Genomic DNA, 21789 nt, shown 5'->3' with positions numbered 1-21789 from the left:
TGGAGCACTTGGGGAATAGCTTGAATAGGAATAACATACTGCATCACTTGCTGTATATAGCCATCCAAAAGCTGAATGTCCTTAATTAATCCCTCATCCATGACTGTGGTGACCTCAGAAAAACTAAGAGCAGACACTTGAGAGCCTTGCTGCATACCATCTGAGATACTTAGATCTGAGGATGCCGTCAGAGCATTCTAAACAACACTTTGGTTTTTGGCCACTTGCGACATCTTATACTGTTCACTTTCATCCTGTTGTCGGCTGTGTCTTGGCAGAAGGCTGATGTCAGAGTAATAGCCTGCACCCATTCTCACTAGCTTTGTACCTTCAGAACCCAAAGCTTCCATGTTATTGCCCCAAAGGAGAAACTCCAATTCTTGGTTGCAGCTATGAATGCTGCCAGAGGAGATAACAGATCTTTTCCCAAAAGCTATCTGAGCCTTCAGGTTCTCTGGGAGTTCATGCTTTTTAAGACTAAGCTGAAGCATGACAGACCCCTGTAAACGCTGAAGATTCAGAAAAGGTGTCAGTCCCAGGGCTACTGGCCTCTGAACATAGGGTTTGGGGATGTTCTGAAAGGTAGCTTGTAACACATCCTGCAATAGCATTTGCATTGAAGGTATTGGACCATAACCCTGATGCAGATTGAGGTGCCTAGCCATGTCATATATTGGCTGATCACTCTCTATGTCCATGCTGTTGTTGAAGAGAGAGATGATAGCTTGCCTATCCTGATCATGTACTAGAAGTAGTTCCAGTCTAATGGGTTGGCCATGAGCTCTGTAGTAGTCGAGTACTTTTGAGCTTACTACCTCAGAGAACTGATCTTCATTTAACTGATTCAGTACAGCTTGTTGAACAAGGTTGTCAGCAAGAGCCTGTACCTGATGTAATTCATTTTCATCTACTTGCTCTCCCTCTTGCTGCCAGTCAACCCAGTCATTTGCATTCACAGCTACTGGAGCTGCATTTGGCATGAGTGGCTTCCAACCTTCATCCAGATTTGCTTGGTCAACTGCCTGTAGGTCCTGGATGTCATCAAACCAGTCATGCTGGTGGTGGTCATCATTTTGCTAACCTGGCATTGGATGGGGGTTCCCATTGTGAGGAAGAGGGTCTTCATCGACTGGCAAAACCTCATTGTTGACAGAGTTTAACACAAAGACTGGCACAGTCCAAGATTGAATAGCTCCTCCTACCACTGCAGAACGACAAACAATAATACTTCTAGGGATTTTTGTTGCATGCAACACAGAACATCTCATCAGCACTCTAGTTTTGCAATGATCATTGTTTGTCCAAGTCAAGACGTTCCCAAATAAATTGACTGCTTGTTCTAGATAGGCCCTGGTTTGGAAATCCAGGGGGAAGCAGAGCAACATGATCCAACAAGTACGACTAAAAGGGCAGGCTCTCAAGTTTAATCCATTATCATGAGCTTCAACAACAATCTCCCTACCATCAGCCATAATATGTGGATTCATATTTATCATAGCATCCCTAGAAACTGGCGACTGGGATTCCACCAGGCAAAGCCCTAAAGGTGAAGCACAGGCCGAGAGAGTCTGAACCTGATGAGGGCCTTCAAAGTAGGCTTTGACGTCCTGAATAGCTTGCTAGATCTGCTACACATTCTCTTATGGCGCCGGCATGAGCGTGATGATGGCGTACTGTTCATGACGTCGTGGCGGGTGCCCAGAGATCACCATCCTTCCTCGTGCAGGCCTCGCCCACTGCTCAATGTCCATCCCCATGGGGACGTAGGGTGTGGGGTTGACCTCAAAATTGGCCATTGCAGCAGCAGGTGCTATGCTTCGGCCGGCGGCGATGGAGGGCTGACGGGGTTTACTGTAGATGTATATTGCTCGTTGTGTTCGAGATTGTGCAACACAGGCGAAGGGACTCTGATTAAAGGTCTTATTAGGTCAACACTTTGATCAACAGCAGTCTCCCGGATGTCGTCCCTGGGCTTCCAGCTGATCGTGGGTTGTGCTTGGGAAAGAAATGCTTTGGGCTTCCAAAACTTGGGCTGAACTCTAGACACTTTTGTGCAAAACTTTTGAATATGACCCAGACCCATGCAGCGAGCACATCTGATTGCAGATCGACAGAAACGGCGAAGATGGCCCACCTCGAGACACCGAAAGCAAACACATGGCTGGCCAAACTATTTTGAATTCAATTTGGAAATGGGCAAGACCGCCAAATCTGGCCTGTTCATCGTTATTTCCATTTCTGTTGTTTGCTGATGAACCGGGGCTGTGTGAGTATGAGCTGGAGAACTATCCTGAGACTCATCATTAGGAATCGGACAAGAGAAAATCCGCCTGTGCTCTCTGGTTGGATCAAAGCTGCCCTCAAAATCATCAAAACGAAAAGAGAGCTCCTGGGTTTTATGAACTCTAATAGGAGATTGAATCAAAGGATTAGCAAAATGAACTTTTTTCTGCGAGGCAATCTTCCTTTGTTCTCTTTATTCAGCTCTCGAATGGACCAGGGTCCATTCTTTCTCCTGCTCAATCTCCCAGGCTCTCTTTTCCCTCTCCCAGTGAGGAGTCCCATTATTCCAAAGATGGAAATAGAGATCAAAAGTGGGGGTAGTGATTATGCGTTTCTGATAAACAAAGAAACCAACTTTCTTCGAGAAAACTGAGATTCTCAAATGGTTATGACTGAGGAAACGAACGTGGAAATCCTCAGCCCGTCCACCCAAACAGGATTGCAAAGCAAGGTCGACTGAATCCTCCGTCAAACCGAAAAGGTACCTCCGAAACGTAACCAGAAGAAAGAAAGATCCATTAGGGATTGGGAAGGGATGATGTACCGGCGATTTGAAACGTCGTCGAACTTCATCATGGAACTTGAGGCCTTGATCAAAGTCTAGTCGAGGCACTAGATCTGATGCAGACTCCATACCAGAAGATGGCAAAGATCCTAGATCGACGTAGCATCGGATCCATGATCAACGATGAGTGGCGGTGGAGAGGGGGACGGTGGAGAGGGGGACGGCGGGGAGGGGAGCTGAGGGTGGGAGAGCCATTATTATTCTAGTGTATTACTTGGCTTAAAAGACTTTTTAGTATATTATGAATTCTAGTGTTTTAGTATATTATGAATTCTAGTGTTATTGTTAGTATTATTTTTTTAGTATATTATTCTAGTGTATTTCTTATCTTATATAGAATATATATATGTATGGTTGCAGACATAGAAATGGCTGACCGTGCTCATGATGATCCTGATTATATGCAAGATACCATTCAAAATATGATCGATGATGGTAGTCAGTACTTTATTGATTACAACGAGATCATGCAAGGCAATCTGGCTGAACAACAAGAGGGCAATGCCCCTAAGCAACAAGAGGGCAATGCGCCTGAGCAACAACTTGTCGTGCAACAAGAAGGAAATACTGGCGAGGTATGTAAATGTAAACATATATAATTAATGCATCTCTTACATTAGGTTTTAGACTTACTTGGTTATTAATTTAGTATTTTTGTTTCTATATCTACGTGTAGCCTTCTGGATCGACCTCTACGGGGAGAAGCGTACCTCCACGAGGGCCAAAGAAGCCGTTGGAGGGCCGCTATGTAATCTCTGAGTTTGAGATAGCTACAGGCAGACCACTTGGTGAACATACAAATAAATATGTTAGTCACTGTGGATATCTTGTGAGAGATCAAATACCGATCAGTGCTCGTGAATGGAGAGAGAAGCGAGGTGCTCCTTAGATCAGTTTTGTCTCTGATCGTGACAAGGAGTTAGTTTGGAAAGCCGTCACAGACGTTTTCACCTTCGACACCAACGATGAAGAGTTGAAGGTGTGAATTTATGACTAGACTATGAAGAAGATAGCGGTACTGTTCCAGAATTGGAAGAAGTCTTTGTACAATAAATTTGTCAAGAAAAACGAGACTCCAAATTTCATCCTCAAGCAATATGTAAAGCTGAGGGCCTTCTGGGATGACTTCGTGCAGTACAAAACATCAGAAGAGGGTGAGGAACGAGCCATTAGAAATAAAGAGAATGTAAGTGAAAAGACATACCACCATCATATGGGATCAGGTGGTTATAAGAGTGTTGTTCCCAAGTGGGACCAAATGGAACAGGAGATGCTTGCTAGGGGGGTCACACCCGAGACAATAGCAAAGAATTGGAGCGAGCGCTCCAAGCATTCGTTCTACGGTCATGGGGGAAGCGTGGACCCAGGCACCGGGGCGCTAGTTTGGGGCCAAGAAATCTCTAGAGCAGCAGAGAGACTAGTTCATGCACGATAGGCAGTTGAGTCTGGTGAGTGCAGGCCTAATAGGGAGAAGGATGAACTCACCTATGCGCTTGAAAATCCTGAGCACGGTGGGCGTACGAGAGGCTATGGGGCAGTTCCGTGGCTGCAATCATTCCAAGCCGATCAAGATACCTACAGAAGCCGCCAGAGAAAGAAGGATGAGGAGGCAGAGCGGATTCGCCGGCTGGAAGCTTTTGTTCTGCAGTCAGAAGAGCGTGAGAAAGCTCGTGAAGAATGGATGGAGGCGGAGATTCAAAGGCAAGTGCAAGCAACACTTAGTCAAATGACGAAAGGGCAAGGTACATCACAGCCTGAGGTGAACGTTAGCCCCCCAGTGAAAGGTCCTTGTTTGGTTTTGGTAATTGAGTGACAACTTAGGTGGACTAATAGTGTTTATGTGAGATACACAGGAGATTAGTCCACAGGTGATGATGTGATGATGGAGGAGCTCATTGCATATGAGACATGACATGGAGTCATGTGACCAAGGTGGAGAAGATCAAGATGAGGCTTGGCTTGATGGACCGGTTGCAAGAGTGAAGGGCAAGTCGGAGGCTTTGAGGCGAGGGACCGCGTGTGACGGTGAAGCTTGAGCAAGACTTGGTGCCGATGGACCAAGGCAACGGTGAAGAGCAAGTGAGGTCAAGATCGATGAACCAATACGGTCACGTGATGATATGAAGTGGATCATATCATTTGGTGATTGGTTGGTGCATGTGTTGCATCAATATTGGAGGAGTTGGAATGGAAAACGCAAGGCAAAGGTATAACCTAGGGTATTTCCATTTCACCGGTCATAGGTGTGTAGAGAAGTTTATGACCGGATTTAGGATAGATGGCCGTACTATCAATAGGGGCAAACTTGTTTGCATATCGGTCATCTAGTGCCACTTTAGCGATCTAACTTTGCATACGTGTTAGGATTGAGTGGCGTGGCAAGTTTGAGAGGCTAACTCCTTTGGGAAAATGTTTGTGAAAATGCTAACACACTTGCACATGGTGGTGTACACTTGTTGGTGTTGGCACACTTTACAAATGAGGTGGTGTTCCTAGGGTTGAGAGAGGTGTGGGTTTCTCTCTCCCTCCCACCGAGCTTGCGAGGCGGGATTCGGCGCTTTTGAGAAAATTAAGTGCATATTTTCTATTGCGCCGGTGGGAATTTTGGAGAAGTCACTGGAGTGTTTCTCAGTAGGAAACACTTACCGGACGCTCTGCGCGGAGGCACCGGACGCTAGCCTTTAGCGTCCGGTGTGCTGTCGGGTGCAGCAGAGTGCACCGAACGCACCGGAGAGAGTCCGGTGCTCAGCGTCCGGTGTGCGGGCGGTTTGGCAACCCTCTCTGCGCATGAGTCCGATGAAGCACCAGACGCTCAGGGTGCATCCGGTGACCCTGTGAGTTTGCGGAGCTCTCCACGCACGGGTCCGGTGTGCACCGGACGCGTCCGGTGTGGACTAGTTGAGCGTCCGGTGGTGCTGTGTCTGGCGCGAGCGCGTGGTAGCCGTTGGCGGCAACGGTCGACTTCAAATGGCTAGTGACACGTGGCTGACGCCTGAGCACCGGACGCTGGGCGTTGAGCGTCCGGTGGCTCCCTGTCAGCGTCCGGTGCCCACGTGTTTTGCCCAGTGAAGGGGCAACGGCTAGTTTAGCCCTTGGGGCTATAAATAGAAGTGGTGGCCGGCCTTGGCTGGGGCTGAGCACCCTTAGGACTTAGTGTCCATGCTTGGGGAGTGCTAGGAAAGCCTCTAACTCACTTGTGCTTGCAAGAGTGTGAATCAATAGCGAGTGAGCGATTCTAGTGCGTTGCATTGAGAGATTGCATCGAGTGGCACTAGGTGTTCGTGTTGCAAGCCGGTGGTGCTTGTTACTCTTGGAGGTTGCCACCTCCTAGACGGCTTGGTGGCTTGTGACTCCGTCGAAGCACGCAAGGAGATTGTGCGGTGCTCCGGAGAAGAGATTGTGAGGGGTACGGTGCTCACCCCGCGGGGATCGCGAAGAGCAACTCTAGTTGAGCGAGACGTGAAGAGCGACAAGTGGTCCGGCTGGGTCAAGTGCTAGAGCTTGTGGTAAGCACTCCACGTGGGAGAGTGTGACTTGTGGGTCACCACTAGCAAGAGGACCGGTGGCAACCTTGGAGCTTGTCTCAACGGGGACGTAGCTTGGTGGCAACCAAGTGAACCTCGGGAGAAAATCATCGTGTCAACTTTGTTCTTCCAGTTGGTTTGCAATTCCCTAACACAAGCTTGTTCTTACATTCATATACGTGTGCTTGTGTAGTTGCTCTTGTAATTAGTTAGCTTGTGTAGCTTGCTAGTTACCTTCTTGCTTGTGTAGGTAGAAGTAGTTCCCTTGCGTGACTAATTTGGTTTGTGTAACCTTGTTAGTCACATTGCTTAGTTTGTGTAGCTAAGTAATTTGCGCTCTCTAATTTGGCATTAGTTGCTTTGTTATTGAGCTTTCTAGTGAGCTTAGGAGCTTTGTGCTTTTGCTTACTAGTTTGTGTAGGAGCTCCCCCGGTTTGCAAAGTACTAGTTGCATAGGTTTGTGTGACCTTGCTCCTAGAATTGTTTAGGTGAGCTCTTGCTAAGGTAGCACCTTGCTTGCTTGTTTAGGATCTTTTCAAGGTGCTAGAGAACTTAGATAGAGGGGTGTAGTCTTGGCTAGACCGATAGTTTTAATTCCGCATTTGTTTCGGTTAGCCGGCGCAATAAGTTTTAGAAAGGACTATTCACCCCCCCTCTAGTCCGCCATCTCGACCCTTCACCCAGGCCAGTTGAAAAGCAGCTGCGCATCCACGGAAGTATTGAACAACATTTAGTATCATCTAATACTATAACTAGAATCATGAAATATGATCAAATACTAAAACATGAATACTAAACAATACTAAAATATAGCGCTGGTACATAAGGAGATTTGAAAAAGAAAAGTATCATATTCAAGTATCCTAGTGTTATATATTTGGTTGGACGCCATCTTCTCCACAAGAGCTATGGCTTCATTGAGGTGCCACATTGTCCTTTCTGGGAAAAGAAACATTGTCGGAATTGAGGAACATTGTCGGAATTGAGCCAAAGTCAACATGTCAGGCGATTACGAAAGGGATGATCGAATTCCGCCCTTCATAGTCAACAAAGACCCAAGCATTCTGTTAAACAATGAGGATACTCCATGGTTACGACAGGATCATAACCAAGGGTCATACGTCAAGAAGAAGTTCACTGTTGTGTCGGCTTAACATAAAGTCATGTTTAATAGTATGTGTTGTAAAATGTACGAATTCTGAGAATTGTATGAAACTATATTTGAGAATTGTGAATTTTGATGAGTGTATCAAACTTTGTATTCATGACTTTTCCATTTGGGACCATCTAGAGTTCGGTCAAAAGGTGTTTTTGTAAAAACCAATACTTTGACTTTGATCAAATTTGATCAAATAGCTCATTTGATGACTTCAAATGAAAAAAATTTGAATACAAAGTTGTTAGAGATCATCAAGATATACATTTGATATATTGACCATTTTTCCATTTGGATAAATTTGAGCCAATCCTAAGCACATTTGTTCAAAATCCAAGACGGGTTTTGGTCAAACTTGGTCAAATGACAAACTAAATTACTTAAAATGAAAAAATTTTGAATACCAAGTTGTTAGATATCATCAAGATCTAAACTTTTTATATACAAAATTTTTCCATTTGAGAAAGTTTAAGTTAACAATACCCACCAAATCTTGAATCTCACACAAACTATATGAAACTATATGTGTCAATTGTGGATTTTCAACTACACCTTCCCAAATTGTCAAATGCAAAAATGGTCTATATATTAAATGTAGATTTTGATGAGTGCAACAATATTGGTATTCCTGACTTTTCCATTCGAGACCATCTAGGGTTCCGAAACCGCTGCGTGGCTATGAATTATCTCAAAATTCAAAATTCAATGGTTCAAACTTTTCCAAATGAAAAGTTAACCAATAGACAAAATGTAGAAATTGATGAGTGTATCAAAATTTGTATTCATGACTTTTCCATTTGGGACCATCTAGGGTTCGGTCAAAGGGTGTTTTTGTAAAAACCAATACTTTGACTTTGGTCAAACTTGATCAAATGGCCCATTTGATGACTTCAAATGAAAAAATTTTTAGTACAAAGTTGTTAGAGATCATCAAGATCTACATTTGATATATTGTCCATTTTTCCATTTGGATAAATTTGAGCCAATCCTAAGCACATTTGTTCAAAATCCAAGACGGGTTTTGGTCAAACTTGGTCAAATGACAAACTAAATTACTTAAAATGAAAACAAATTGAAAACCAAGTTGTTAGATATCATCAAGATCTAAACTTTTTATATACACAATTTTTCCATTTGAGAAAGTTTGAGTTGACAATACCCACCAAATCTTGAATCTCACACAAACTATATGAAACTATATGTGTCAATTGTGGATTTTCAACTACACCTTCCCAAAACTTTGTCAAATGCAAAAATGGTCTATATATTAAATGTAGATTTTGATGAGTGCAAAAATATTGGTATTCATGACTTTTCCATTCGAGACCATCTAGGGTTCCGAAACCGCTGCGTGGCTATGAATTCTCTGAAAATTCAAAATTCAATGGTTCAAACTTTTCCAAATGAAAAGTTGACCATTAGACAAAATCTAGAACTTGATGAGTGTATCAAACTTTGTATTCATGACTTTTCTATTTGGGACCATCTAGGGTTCGGTCAAAGGGTGTGTTCATCAAGATATATATTTTTATATGATAAATAGATTTTTTTATTTGATGAAAACAATACTTAACTAGCATTCCTAGTAATAAATAACAAAAATAAAAAGTTTTACGTCAATATGATGTGAAAATAGATTTCTAGTGGATTGGATATAGTTTTTGTAAATTTATTGGAATAATATATTTTTGCATTAACAAAATACTAAACATTTCTTACAAAATTATTGCAAATTATAAAAATACAGTAAGATATTTAAGGTTAAAAATTTTCATGTGTACGTTAAAAAAATTACAATATATGTCTCTGTTTAAAAAATATTATGCAAAATATTTAATTTACTATACAATTTATAATATAAATTGTATATATAAACACTTTAAAACCCTAAACTAAAAAAAATAGGGCCTTTAGCACCGGCCCATAGAGGGAACCGGTGCTAAAGGGTCCTGAAAACTTCAGGAGCCCGCCCTAGCGCGCGCAAGACTCTTTAGCACCGGTCCGTGGCTGGCACCGGTGCTAAAGGGTCCCTTTAGCACCGGTTCCAGCCACGGACCGGTGCTAAAGAGTCCGCCAATATATAAGCCACAGACGCCCTGGATCCGGCAGTTCTTTCGTCTTCGTCTTCGTCTCCAGCGCCGCCGCGTTCATCTTCGCCACCGTCGTCGTTTCGACTCCCTCGCCGCCGCTACCGTCTCCACCAGCGCCGCCGCGGCCCTCCACCAGCGCCGCCGCGGCCCTCCACCAACGCCGCCGCCGCGGCCATCCACCAGCGCCGCCGCGGCGGCCCACCAGCGCGCGCCGGCCACATCTTCCACGTCGATCGAGAACTCCGGCCATCCGCTCGCTCCTATGTACTAGATCAATCGAACTCCGGCTAAATAATCTGCAAAATGAATGAATTGTTATGATATATATATATATATACATATATACATATATACAATTGTTTATAATAAATATATATAATAAATGTATATATATATATATGTATATATATAATAAATGTACAAGTGCTATTCTACACTCTAGGTGTAGAATACTATTCTACACCAAACTATTGTACTGAACAAAATTCAGTATCATTTAGTACTTGTGTTTCAGTATTTTTCAGTATTTCAGGGTCCTGAGTGTACTCATGAATAATACTGAACGTTGTTCAGTACTGCTCAGTATTTTTTCTGCTCAGTTTTGACTTGCGGTGTAGAATAATATTCTACACCTAGGGTGTAGAATAGCGCTACCGTAATAAATATATATAATAAATATATATATTTATATATATGTACATATATACATTTATATATATTGTGTTTTGAATTGTTATGATATATATACATATATACAATTGTTTATGATAATTTATTCTAGTAGTGTTTTGTATATATATTATTGTTTGTACTATTATTCTAGTATTATTTTTAGTATATTATTCTAGTATATTTTTAATTCTAGTGTTTTGTATATATATTATTGTTTGTACTATTATTTTAATATTATTTTTAGTATATTATTCTTGTATATTATTAATTCTAGTGTTTTGTATATATATTATTGTTTGTACTATTATTCTAGTATTATTTTTAGTATATTATTCTTGTATATTATTAATTCTAGTGTTTTGTATATATATTATTGTTTGTACTATTATTCTAGTATTAATTTTTAGTATATTATTCTAGTATATTATTAATTCTAGTGTTTTGTATATATATTATTGTTTGTACTATTATTCTAGTATTATTTTTTATATATTATTCTAGTATATTATTAATTCTAGTGTTTTGTATATATATGTCGAGGGTTTCAGTAAGGGGTATCCTAACTGATACACATAACGAGATTACCCTTACACGGATCGAGGCCCTCAATTCGACGTTATAATCAACCGAACATACAGTCATCGACGGCAGCAGCCTCGAAGACGGAAAAGGGCGTCGAGCGATCGCTCAGGGGTCGAGCGTCAGCTACCGTCGAATACGGAGGTAGGCTCAAGCGAACCAGGAGGCGTCGAGCGCCAAGGACGCCGCCCGCCGCCTGACGCGCGCACGAGAACCAGGGCATTTAATGCGCCTGTCGCTTTCCCACCTAACACGCTGGTCACGAGAAGCGTGATGGGGAACAGGCACCCGTCCCGTCATTCTTTTTGCAGCCTTCTCCACCAAATGACCCAGAGCATGTCAGGACGCGGGAAGCCGAGATGGAACGTCTAGTCAGGACCCCCTCGAGGCCCCAAAAGTCAATGCTCTGGATAGCAAGACGCTACATGGCGTCCGACCCTCGACCAGACCTATTTCCTTCCTGGGGAAGGGTTGGGCGTCGACTGACGGCACAGCCACCACTCAGATGTATCAGCCGCCGCGACGTACAGGCGTGCCACGGATAAACCGGCCCGAGACGGCGTACGGAGCGGGATATAAGGGCACGCGTGATCATCATCAAGCTATCAGGACGGGACGGCTCGAGACCACGCCGGTACGGAGGCCTCGAGTAGGTCAGCGCGCCATGCCTCTATCGACCTCTAGTCTGTCACCTATACATGTACCCTCGGCCTCTCCTTAGAACTATAAAAGGGGAGACCCGGAAGTGATCACACAACACCCACACGTAGAGGAGTCTCCATACTCCATCCCAGTTCATACACGCTTGTATTCGCCCCTGTACAAGCACTTAGGTGCAAGATAATACAGACTCCCCTCCCCCGCTAGACGTAGGGCCTTCTCTTGCCCAAACCAGGATAAATCTTTGTGTCTTTTTGCATCACCATCTGGGAAAGGGCAACACGCATACAAATTCACTCGTTGGTGTGACCCCCCATGGGGAAAACACCGACAGTCGGCGTGCCAGGTAGGGGTCCTGCGTGTTTTTCATCGATTTCCCACTTCTTTCCAGATGGCCGCCCTCGCTTCGCCGATTCCGCGCTCCACGGTGATTTGGTTTGGGACTCTTGAGTTCATGTCGACTGGCTCCGGCTACGACATGATCTTGCTCTCGATCAAAGGACCGGGAGGAGCCCACATTGCGCCAGCACGGTTGAGGGCCCCGAGACGCCCTCGACACCACGCCTCCCCGTCCAAGAAGAGGCGTGGGCAGCATCATCGTAACCCCTCTGCCCCGTAACGACCGGCAGTTCGCGCTAGGCAGACGGTGACATAGGAGCTGGCAGCGCCGCGTGCCAGAACTGTGGGCGTGCCGGCCCAGCATCACACGACGACAAGAGGTGACGCGCCCCGTGCGCTCTCCCCCATTGCTAGGTTACTTCCACATGGGTTGTCCACTCCAAGAAGGGCGCTGCCATTCGGATTGGACAACGCCACGACGTCGCTCGCCAGGGCGATATGCCCAGACGCCCAGACGTACGTAGAGAGACCAATGGTCCTCCCACGTAACTCTGGAGCACAGCAGCCGACGTCCGAGCTTCCAGATTTTTCCTAGGTACGAGGCCTCCGACGCCTAGGCCCTGGGCGATACACGATCACCTCGCTCAGGCAGCGGCTGCTGGACGAGGGACGTGGATATTTCTATGCCGCCGAGCCGGACTCCGATTCTGAGACCGATAGCTACGACCCTACTAGGGAATGCTATCATGTCGACGGGGCGGTAGAAACCACCGACGAGACGCAGGATGCGGCTACCAGCGGTCGAGCCCCCGCAGCGAGAGAAGACCCCAGGACGCCTGGGAACGACGGACAGGTCGACCCGCTTCCACAGGAAGACAGGGCCGCGCAGCTTGCGCAGCTATGAGAGCTCAAGACCAAGCTTGACGAGGATCGTGAGCGCCTCGTCCTGCTCGAGCAAATCCTTGAGCAAGACTTGCCTTACACGCCTAGCGGAAGTGTCCGTAGACGAGCTCGAGAGGTACACCGACAGATCGTTGGAGACGCAGAGCCAGAGCAGCCCATCAGTCATTTCCCTCGAGCAGGCCAGAACGTCGTGGCAGCGACAATGCTGCTGCGAAACATGCCGGAGCCGTCAAACTCCCAAGCTCGACGCATTCGAGACGAGGTACAGACGCTACTCCAGGTGGCGGCAGTTCAACAGGCCGAAAGCTCGGCTTCTCGACGTCGAGGTGCAGCCACTGAAAAGCGCGATGAGCCACCCCAAAACGAAAAGGAGGTGTCAGTCCATCAGCAACCACCCCCTCGAGGAAGAAAGACCATGCTCGTTCTCCCCGTCGACAACCAACGTCGACACGACGCACGACGCGACATTGAAGAGAATCGACGCCGTCGGCATGGAGATGCGGAAGAGCGCGGCTACAGCGCACATCGCGGTGGGAGGTACGACAGCGATGAGGACCGGATGGCCCCCGAGCCACCAGGCCCACGCTTGTTCAGCAGGGCAATCTGCAGCATGCCCCTGCCTAGTCCGTTCCGACCCCTGACCAGCATCGCAAAGTACAACGGTGAAACCAAACCAGAGTTGTGGCTAGCCGATTTTAGGCTGGCCTGTCAGCTAGGAGGCGCTCGAGGAGATGATCGAGCCATCGTCAGGTAGCTACCGCTCTTACTCTCCGACACCGCCCATCGGTGGCTCGAGGAACTTCCAGCCGATCAGATTCACGACTAGGTCGATTTGGTTAGGGTTTTCGAGGGTAATTTCAAAGGGACCTACATACGGCCTGGGAACTCGTGGGACCTCAGCAAGTGCAAGCAGAAGTCAGGAGAAACTCTTCGAGAGTACGCTCGACGCTTCTCGAAACAGCGCACCGAGCTACCACATATCCCCGACCACGATGTCATCCTGGCCTTTGTCTCTGGTACCACCAGTCGAGACTTGGTGCGGGAATTGGGCCGGAATCGCCCTCATACCGTCGATGAGCTGATGGACGTAGTGGCAAATTACGCAGCAGGGGAGGAAGCGGTCGGTGCCTTCTTTAGCTGTGAAGGGAGGAAAGGAAAGTAGCCTACCGATGAAGATGGGACCCCCAGTCGAGGGCCCAAGAAGAACAAGAAGAAGCAGAAAGCGCGGCAGTTCCAGCGGGAAGATTTCGACGACAATCTTGTCGCCGCCATGGAACGCAAGAGGCCTCGAGGTCCTCCAGATGGAGGCATCTTCAATAAGATGCTAGAGGATCCATGCCCTTACCATAAGGGAGGAGCCAACCACAAGCTCAAGGACTGTCGTATGCTGAAAAAGCATTTTGACGGTCTGGGGTTCAAAAAGGACGCGCGTGACGACCCAAAGAAGGAGAAGGGCGGTGACAAGGAGGGCAACAAAGACGACGACGGCTTCCCTGCCGACCACGACTGCTACATGATCTATGGCGGGCCCTCGACGCAGTTGACTACAAGGCAGCGCAAGAGGGAACGTTGTGAGGTTTTCGCGGTGAGAATGGCGGTGCCCCAATACCTCAGCTGGTCGAGCACCCCCATCACCTTCGATCGAGAGGACCACCCCGACAAGGTGGTTGCCCCGGGCGTCTACCCGCTCGTCGTCGACCCCATCATCGTTAACACCCGGCTCTCAAATGTGCTGATGGATGGTGGCAGCAGCCTCAACATCATCTACCTCGAGACCCTCGACCTCCTAGGCATCGACAGGGGGCGGCTCCAAGCAAGCGTCGGCGGCTTCCATGGCGTCGTGCCAGGAAAGAAGGCTCTACCGTTGGGTCGAATCGACCTCCCAGTTTGCTTTGGTACGGCGGCCAACTTCAGAAAGGAGACCCTCACCTTTGAGGTAGTGGGGTTCCAGGGCATGTACCATGCTATCATCAGGCGCCCGGGCTACGCCAAATTCATGGCCATACCCAACTACACCTACTTGAAGCTGAAGATGCCCAGTCCCAAAGGCGTCATCACCGTCAGCTCCTCCATCGAGCACGCTTACGAGTGCGACGTCGAATGCATCGAGTATGGGGAGGCGGTCGAAAATTCCACCGAGCTCATCGCGAAGCTCGAGGCCATGGCCGCTGAGGCTCCAGAGCCCAAGCGCCATGCAGGCAGCTTCGAGCCAGCAGAAGGAACCAAGAAGATCCCGCTCGACCCTAACAACTCCGACGGCAAGGTGCTGACGATCAGCGCCGACCTCGACCCTAAATAGGAAGCTGTGCTCGTCGACTTTCTCCGTGCGAACGCTGATGTGTTCGCGTGGAGTCCCTCGGACATGCCAGGCATACCGAGGGAAGTCGCCGAGCACTCCTTGGAAATTCGAGCCGGTTCCAAGCCAGTGAAGCAACGGTTGCGCCGATTCGACGAGGAAAAGCGCAAGATCATTGGCGAGGAGATCCACAAGCTTTTGACGGCCGGATTCATCAAGGAGGTTCATCATCCCGACTTGTTAGCAAACCCTGTACTAGTTAAGAAAAAGAATGGGAAAATGAGGATGTGTGTCGATTATACGAGTTTAAATAAAGCATGTCCGAAAGTTCCCTTTCCATTACCATGTATTGATCAAATTGTTGATTCTACTGCGGGATGTGAAACCCTTTCTTTCCTTGATGCATATTCTGGTTATCATCAAATAAAAATGAAAGAGTCCGACCAGCTCGCGACCTCTTTCATCACACCTTTTGGGATGTATTGCTATGTAACCATGCCGTTTGGGCTCCGAAACGCGGGAGCCACGTACCGGCGCTGCATGCTCCATGTGTTTGGCAAGCACATAGGGTCGACGGTCGAGGCCTTTGTCGATGACATCGTCGTCAAGTCAAAGCAACGGGGAGACCTGATCTAGGACCTTGAGATCGCTTTCAGCTGCTTACGCGCCAACCAGATCAAACTCAACCCTGAGAAATGTGTTTTCGGCGTGCCTCGAGGCATGCTCCTAGGATACATCGTTTCCCAGCGCGGGATCGAGGCCAACCCCGAGAAAGTCGCGGCCATCACAAGAATGGGGCCGATTCGAGACATCAAGGGCGTACAGAGAGTCACGGGATGTTTAGCGGCGCTGAGTCGTTTCATCTCAAGACTAGGAGAAAAGGCGTTGCCGCTGTATCGACTTCTGAAGAAGGTCGAGCGTTTCTCTTGGACCCCCGAGGCTGAGGAAGCCCTCGAAAATCTGAAGAAAACACTGACCTCAGCACCAGTCCTGGTCCCACCTCAACCCGTAGAACCAATGCTCCTTTACGTTGCCTCGACGACCCAGGTCGTCAGTGCAGCTATGGTGGTCGAAAGGCAGGAGGAGGGGCATGCGTTACCAGTCTAGAGGCCAGTCTATTTCGTCAGCGAGGTGCTCTCGGAAACCAAGTCACGTTACCCCCAAATCCAGAAGCTGATCTATGCCGTAATCCTCGCCCGACGCAAGCTGCAGCACTACTTCCTCGGCCACCCTATCACGGTGGTCTCGTCCTTCCCCTTGGGCGAGATAATCCAAAGTAGGGAGGCCACGGGAAGAATAGCCAAATGGTCGGTCGAGCTCATGATTGAGACTCTCACTTATGCGCCTCGCAAGGCTATCAAATCGCAAGCCCTGGTGGATTTCGTCGTGGAATGGACAGACTCCCAGCTTCCCCCGACTCAGGTCCGGTCAGAGCTATGGACGATGTATTTCGACGGGTCTCTCATGAAGACGGGAGCTAGAGCCGGCCTACTGTTCATCTCGCCCTTGGGCGTTCATATGAGGTACGTCATCAAGATACATTTTGCCGCGTCCAACAATGTTACAGAGTACGAGGCTCTTGTTAACGGTCTGAAGATCGCTATCGAGCTTGGAGTTCAACGCATCGACGTTCGAGGCGACTCCCAGCTCGTCATCGACCAAGTAATGAAAGCCTCGAACTGCCACGACCCGAAAATGGAGGCGTATTGCAAGGAAGTCCGTCGACTCGAGGACAAGTTCCACGGCCTCGAGCTCGTCCACGTCACCCGACGCTACAACGAGGCAGCCGACAAACTCGCCAAGATCGCGTCGACCCGAGGCACGGTACCGCCTGACGCGTTCTCGAGGGATCTACATGAGCCATCCGTCGACTTGGGCTCGGGAGCTGGTGTCGAAGCCGCTCCAGCCCAATAGGCCGACAACATCGAAGCGCTACTAATGGCGGCTGAAGTAATGGAGGTAGAGCGGAGGCCCAGTTCACCGTTTGACTGGCGCACGCCGTTCCTCGACTGCCTAATCCGCTACGAGTTGCCAGAAGATCGATCCGAGGCCCGCCGTATCGCTCGACGGGCCAAGTCATATGTAATCTATGGTGAGGACAATGAGCTATATCGATGAAGCCCGACGGGGGTCTTGCAACATTGCATCACCGTGGAAGAAGGCCGGAAACTCCTCGAGGACCTACACTCGGGGGCTTGTGGCCACCATGCTGCTCCACGGACCCACGTAGGGAACGCTTTCCGACAAGGTTTTTACTAGCCAACGGCCGTAGCCGATGCCATCGAGCTCGTACGCTCATGTCACGGGTGTCAGTTCTACGCCAAACAGACGCATCTGCCCGCCCACGCTCTTTAGATGATCCCCATCACATGGCCGTTTGCGGTGTGGGGGCTCGACTTAGTAGGGCCTCTACAAAAGGCAAAAGGGGGGTACACCCACTTGCTGGTGGCCATCGACAAATTCTCCAAATGGATCGAGGCTCGACCCATCACCAACATCCGCTCCGAGCAGGCTGTCCTTTTCTTCACCGACATCATCCACCGGTTTGGGATTCCCAACGTCATCATCACCGACAACGGCACTCAGTTCACCGGCAAAAAGTTCTTGGACTTCTGCGATCAGCTTCACATCCGTGTGAACTGGTCTGCAGTGGCCCACCCTCGAACTAACGGCCAGGTCGAGCGTGCCAACGGCATGATTTTGCAAGGGCTCAAACCAAGGATCTACAATCGCTTGAACAAAATTGGCAAGAAATGGGTCGAGGAACTTTCCTCGGTCCTATGGAGCCTAAGGACAACGCCAAGCAGGGCCACGAAATAAACCCCATTCTTCATAGTCTGTGGCTCTGAGGCTGTGCTCCCAACGGACCTCGAGTATGGATCCCCTCGGCTCAAAGCATACAGCGAGCAATCAAATAAGGAGACTCAAGAAAACGCGGTCGACCAACTCGAGGAGGCTCGGGACATGGCCCTCCTCAACTCTGCTAGATACCAGCAGAAACTTCGACGCTACCACGACAAACACGTGCGCAAGAGGGACTTAAATGTGGGAGACCTTGTCCTACGACGGCGGCAAAGCAATCAAGGACGCCACAAGTTGACTCCACCTTGGGAGGGCCCATACATGGTGGCCGAGGTCTTGAAGCCAGGGACATACAAGCTAGCGGACGAAAAGGGGGCGATCTTCACCAACGCGTGGAACATCGAACAGCTACGTCGATTCTACCCCTAGAATTTCAAAACTTTATGTTCCTGCGTACATTCTGTACCAAGGCCTTGTAAATGAATGAATGAATAAATAAAGTCTTTTCCTCGAGCGACTTACCTTTTCACAAGTCTCAACGTTAGAAGGGGGTATCGACTATGACCCATCATAGTCGACACCCTCTCGGGGGCTAGCAAGGGGGGACCCCCTCAAATGTCGAAAACACCAAGTAATCCTTTCGTTCCTATCGGCAATCTCATACGGTTGAGTAGTAAAGGTACCTCTAGCCCCTTAAGGACCGAGAAACAACGAGCCTGAGAACTCCTACGCCCCCGGGCTACAGAAACTCTACTCACCTCCTCACCCTTGAGGTAATCGAGATCGCCTCGAACAAAAGACCAAGTGAGAAAAGCAAACATAGGCGCAAAAAAGGAATAAAGGACCTTCGAGAGGAAAGACAGACAAACATTTAACAAACCACTTGAAGACATTGTATTACTTAAAAACAAGATAACAGAGTACTATACAAGGGGCCCCAGGCACCCAGAGCAGGCTCGCAGGCCTTAGTCCACAGCACAGTCCTCACCACCCTCGCCTGCGCCTGAGCTAGTCTCAGGGGGAAGTACCTCGGGCTCGAACAGCTTAGCCAACCTCTCCCTAGGAACCTCTGCGTCGTCGATCAAGGCGTGGAGCCTATCTTCGTTCTCCGCATCGGTCTTGGAAATGTCAGTGACAAAGCCGTGGGACACCACCTCCATGTCGTAGGAAAAGCCTGAGCAGACAACCGCCATTGCCCGCTTTACCCCGATATGGAGGGCATCCCGCACCCGATCTCTCAGCGTCGTGCCTAAGTAGCACAGCTGATCGACCAGCGCGTCGCCTCGAGCCTCCTCCTTCGACTCGTCCATGGGCTTGACTTCCCAAGAGGTCAAGAGATCGCTTATCGCCGTCCGCAGTCGACGGTTCAAAGCAACCTCCCCCTCGAGCTGGGCCTGGGCGTTGCGAGCCTCGACTTGGGCGGCCAGAAGCTCATCTTTAAGCCCTACGAACGTCAACGCAAAAGACTTTAGATAAAACCGAGCACACCTCGAAAAGAAAATCCGACAATAGAAACGTACCGCGGACACTCTCCTCCAGGGCCGTGTTCTCGCCAACTAATCTGGTGTTGGCCCTCTCGATCTCTTTGTTGGAGCGCGCCAACTCAGTGTTGGCAACACGGAGATCCTCGATCGCCTTGCCAGCCTGAGCAATGGCCCCACTCTTCTCCAACAGCTCTCCCTTCAGACGTTCAACGTCGTCAGAGAGCCTATGGGATCGAGCCCGCTCCGCCTCGAGGTCTTCGAGGGCCTTCTTCTTTGCATCCTCTGTGGCACCCCTAGCGACCTCGCTGTCCACATACTCCACCTTTATCCTCCGGAAGGATTCTCGGATGGAGTAGAGGTCAGTCTTGAGGAGGCCCTTCTCCTTGTCCAGGTCTGCAACGACGTTCTTGTAAGATAGGGCCTCCTCCCGGGCCTTAGACGCGGCCTCTTCGACCGTCAGAGCCCGCTCCCTCAGCAGCACCGCCTCTTCCATAGCCTTCTTTGAGGCCTCTCGAGCCTCGGCTAGGGCAGCCTCCCTCTCCTTCTTCTCCTCCTCGAGCGCCAGAAGATCTTTATAAGCTTTGCGGAGCTTCTCCTGCGACTCCAGGAGTTGGTCTTTGAGGAGGGGGAGCTGCTCCCACCCGCCCCTAGTGGCATGAATAAAGCTTGACTTGATACGAGATGTCTCTTTCAGGTCCTGTGAATCGATGATCGAACAGTTAGAACCCAAAACCAATAAGTCCCCTAAAGAATGAAAGACTAGGAGACTTACAAAGTAAGCTGGCCTAAGCCCGTTGTTTACAACATCCGACAGGAGCCTCAGCACATGCTTCATCCAGAGGCGGAGCTCCTCGACGTGCTCCCACTTCTCGGCCTCCTTCCGATCGTCCAGGAAGATGTTGGGCTCAGACGGATCGGTGGAAGCCCGGATGCGGATCCGATCAGGACACCAGTTCTCCATCTCTTGGTCAGCTCGTGCCTTGACGCCGCGAATGAGGTTCTCGACGGTCTCCAGAGACCCCCCGTGGCGCAGAAACAAGTCGATGAGTGAGGGGAACCGCCCGTCATCGTCTACCGTCTTCCAGGTGTCGTCTTGACTACCCGACGTCCCAGCCTCATCCTCCTCAGCGGGAATGCGGTCCTCCCATGCCCGACGCTCCTGGAGGAACCCTAGGGCGATTCCGTCCATGCCGTAGATCGTCCCCCGAATCTCGGACTCGGGGTCGACTGGGGGTGCGCATCATGCAGGCAAGCGCCACCACACCGTCCGCCCGCCCCGACTCTGCTGGGATCGCGGTGGGTGCCCCTGGACGGAGCCATGCTGGGGTTGGAGGGCCGAAAACCGGCAAATCCTCTTCCTGGTCTCTGGGCTCTTGCGGCGCCGGTGGTACCGGTTGGGGCGAACTGTGAGGAGGGGGCTCGAGCGGTCCCTCTTCTTGGCCACCCTGCTGCTGCTGTTGTTGCTCCTCGAGCTCCTGCGGCTCTTGTCGGCGGTTCTGCTCCTGCAGCTGCTGCCGCGTCTCCTGCTCGCGCTCCAACTCTTCTTTCTTCTTCTGCTCCTCGAGGGAGCGAAGCCCGGCAGGCCACGGCGTCCGTCCCGTGACGAGAGAAGTATGGGCCTCCTCGTCCATGGGATGGGCGTCCCTCGAAGTCCCGTCGCCACCAGAACCATCACTAATGGTAATGGGATCCCCCTCGACCCCCGATCGGGGAGGCTCGGGGGCTCCTTCCTGCCCTTGGAGCCGGGGCGCCTCAGTTTGTTTTGGCGACGACAGGGCAGGATCACTCGCCGGGAGACGAGGTCGGGCGCTCTCGGTGCCGGTCGGCGGCTGAGGGTCGGAGAAGCCTGTAAAACGAAAAGCAAAGGTCAGCCGCTATAATGGCCGACGTAAGGACGGCACAAATCCCATGAGTAAGCTGCTAACCTGAGTTCTTGGAGCCCGCTCCCACCTTGAGCCGTTTTGCCATCGAAGGCTGGGCCTGTTCGAGCGTCCGCTTCAATCTGAGGAAAGAGGGACGGACTTAAAGTAAACCGTTATATGAGAAAACACGAAGAATCAGGAGAATAAAAGTCGCAATGTCAAAGAACTTACCCCACAGGAAGAACCGCTCGCCTGCTGGTACCTCGACCGATGGGCCTCGAACCACCCCGCGTCAAGGCCCCGGGCCCCTCGAGAGCAGGCGCAGGCCTTGACCCAGTGACTCCCGCCTGGCGGGCGCCAGGACTGGCGCTCTGGCAGCCGGTTTGCCCCTTCTCGGAGGCCGCAGCGCGACCGCGGGTCAACGGCCCCGTCGCCTGGGGCTTAGCTTGGCCACCCGCCTTTGGCGCAGGGGGAGGTTAGGGGCGCGGGGCGGCCTGACTGGTCGTGGGCGCAGGAGGGGTGTCAGTACGGGGGCGGTGAGATCCGCCAGGCCCCTCCTTTGGCGCTCCCATTC

General features: G+C 49.7%; 1 protein-coding gene across 1 annotated transcript; it reads right to left on the bottom strand.

Annotated features, from left to right (window-relative positions):
* On the bottom strand, nt 1641-20984 carry LOC110434776 (vacuolar protein-sorting-associated protein 36-like). Its single transcript, XM_021459501.1, has 2 exons — nt 20697-20984; nt 1641-1907 (listed from the first exon to the last, which is right to left on the bottom strand). Exons 1-2 carry the CDS (start codon nt 20982-20984, stop codon nt 1641-1643), a joined length of 555 nt encoding a protein of 184 aa, XP_021315176.1.

This window comes from Sorghum bicolor, chromosome 4, assembly GCF_000003195.3.
Source record: "Sorghum bicolor cultivar BTx623 chromosome 4, Sorghum_bicolor_NCBIv3, whole genome shotgun sequence".
Taxonomy (NCBI): Eukaryota; Viridiplantae; Streptophyta; class Magnoliopsida; order Poales; family Poaceae; genus Sorghum; species Sorghum bicolor.
The sequence above is the reverse complement of the archived record's forward strand: the minus strand, read 5'-3'. Positions and strand labels throughout refer to the sequence as shown.

Excerpts from the sequence above, each read along its gene's own strand:
- LOC110434776 (XM_021459501.1), bottom strand. The coding sequence starts at position 20,984 with ATGGACGAGGAGGCCCATACTTCTCTCGTCACGGGACGGACGCCGTGG. Across the intron at positions 1,908-20,696 it reads ACCAGGAAGAGGATTTGCCG|AGTCCCTTCGCCTGTGTTGC; the intron begins GTTTTCGGCCCT and ends ACCTTTAATCAG.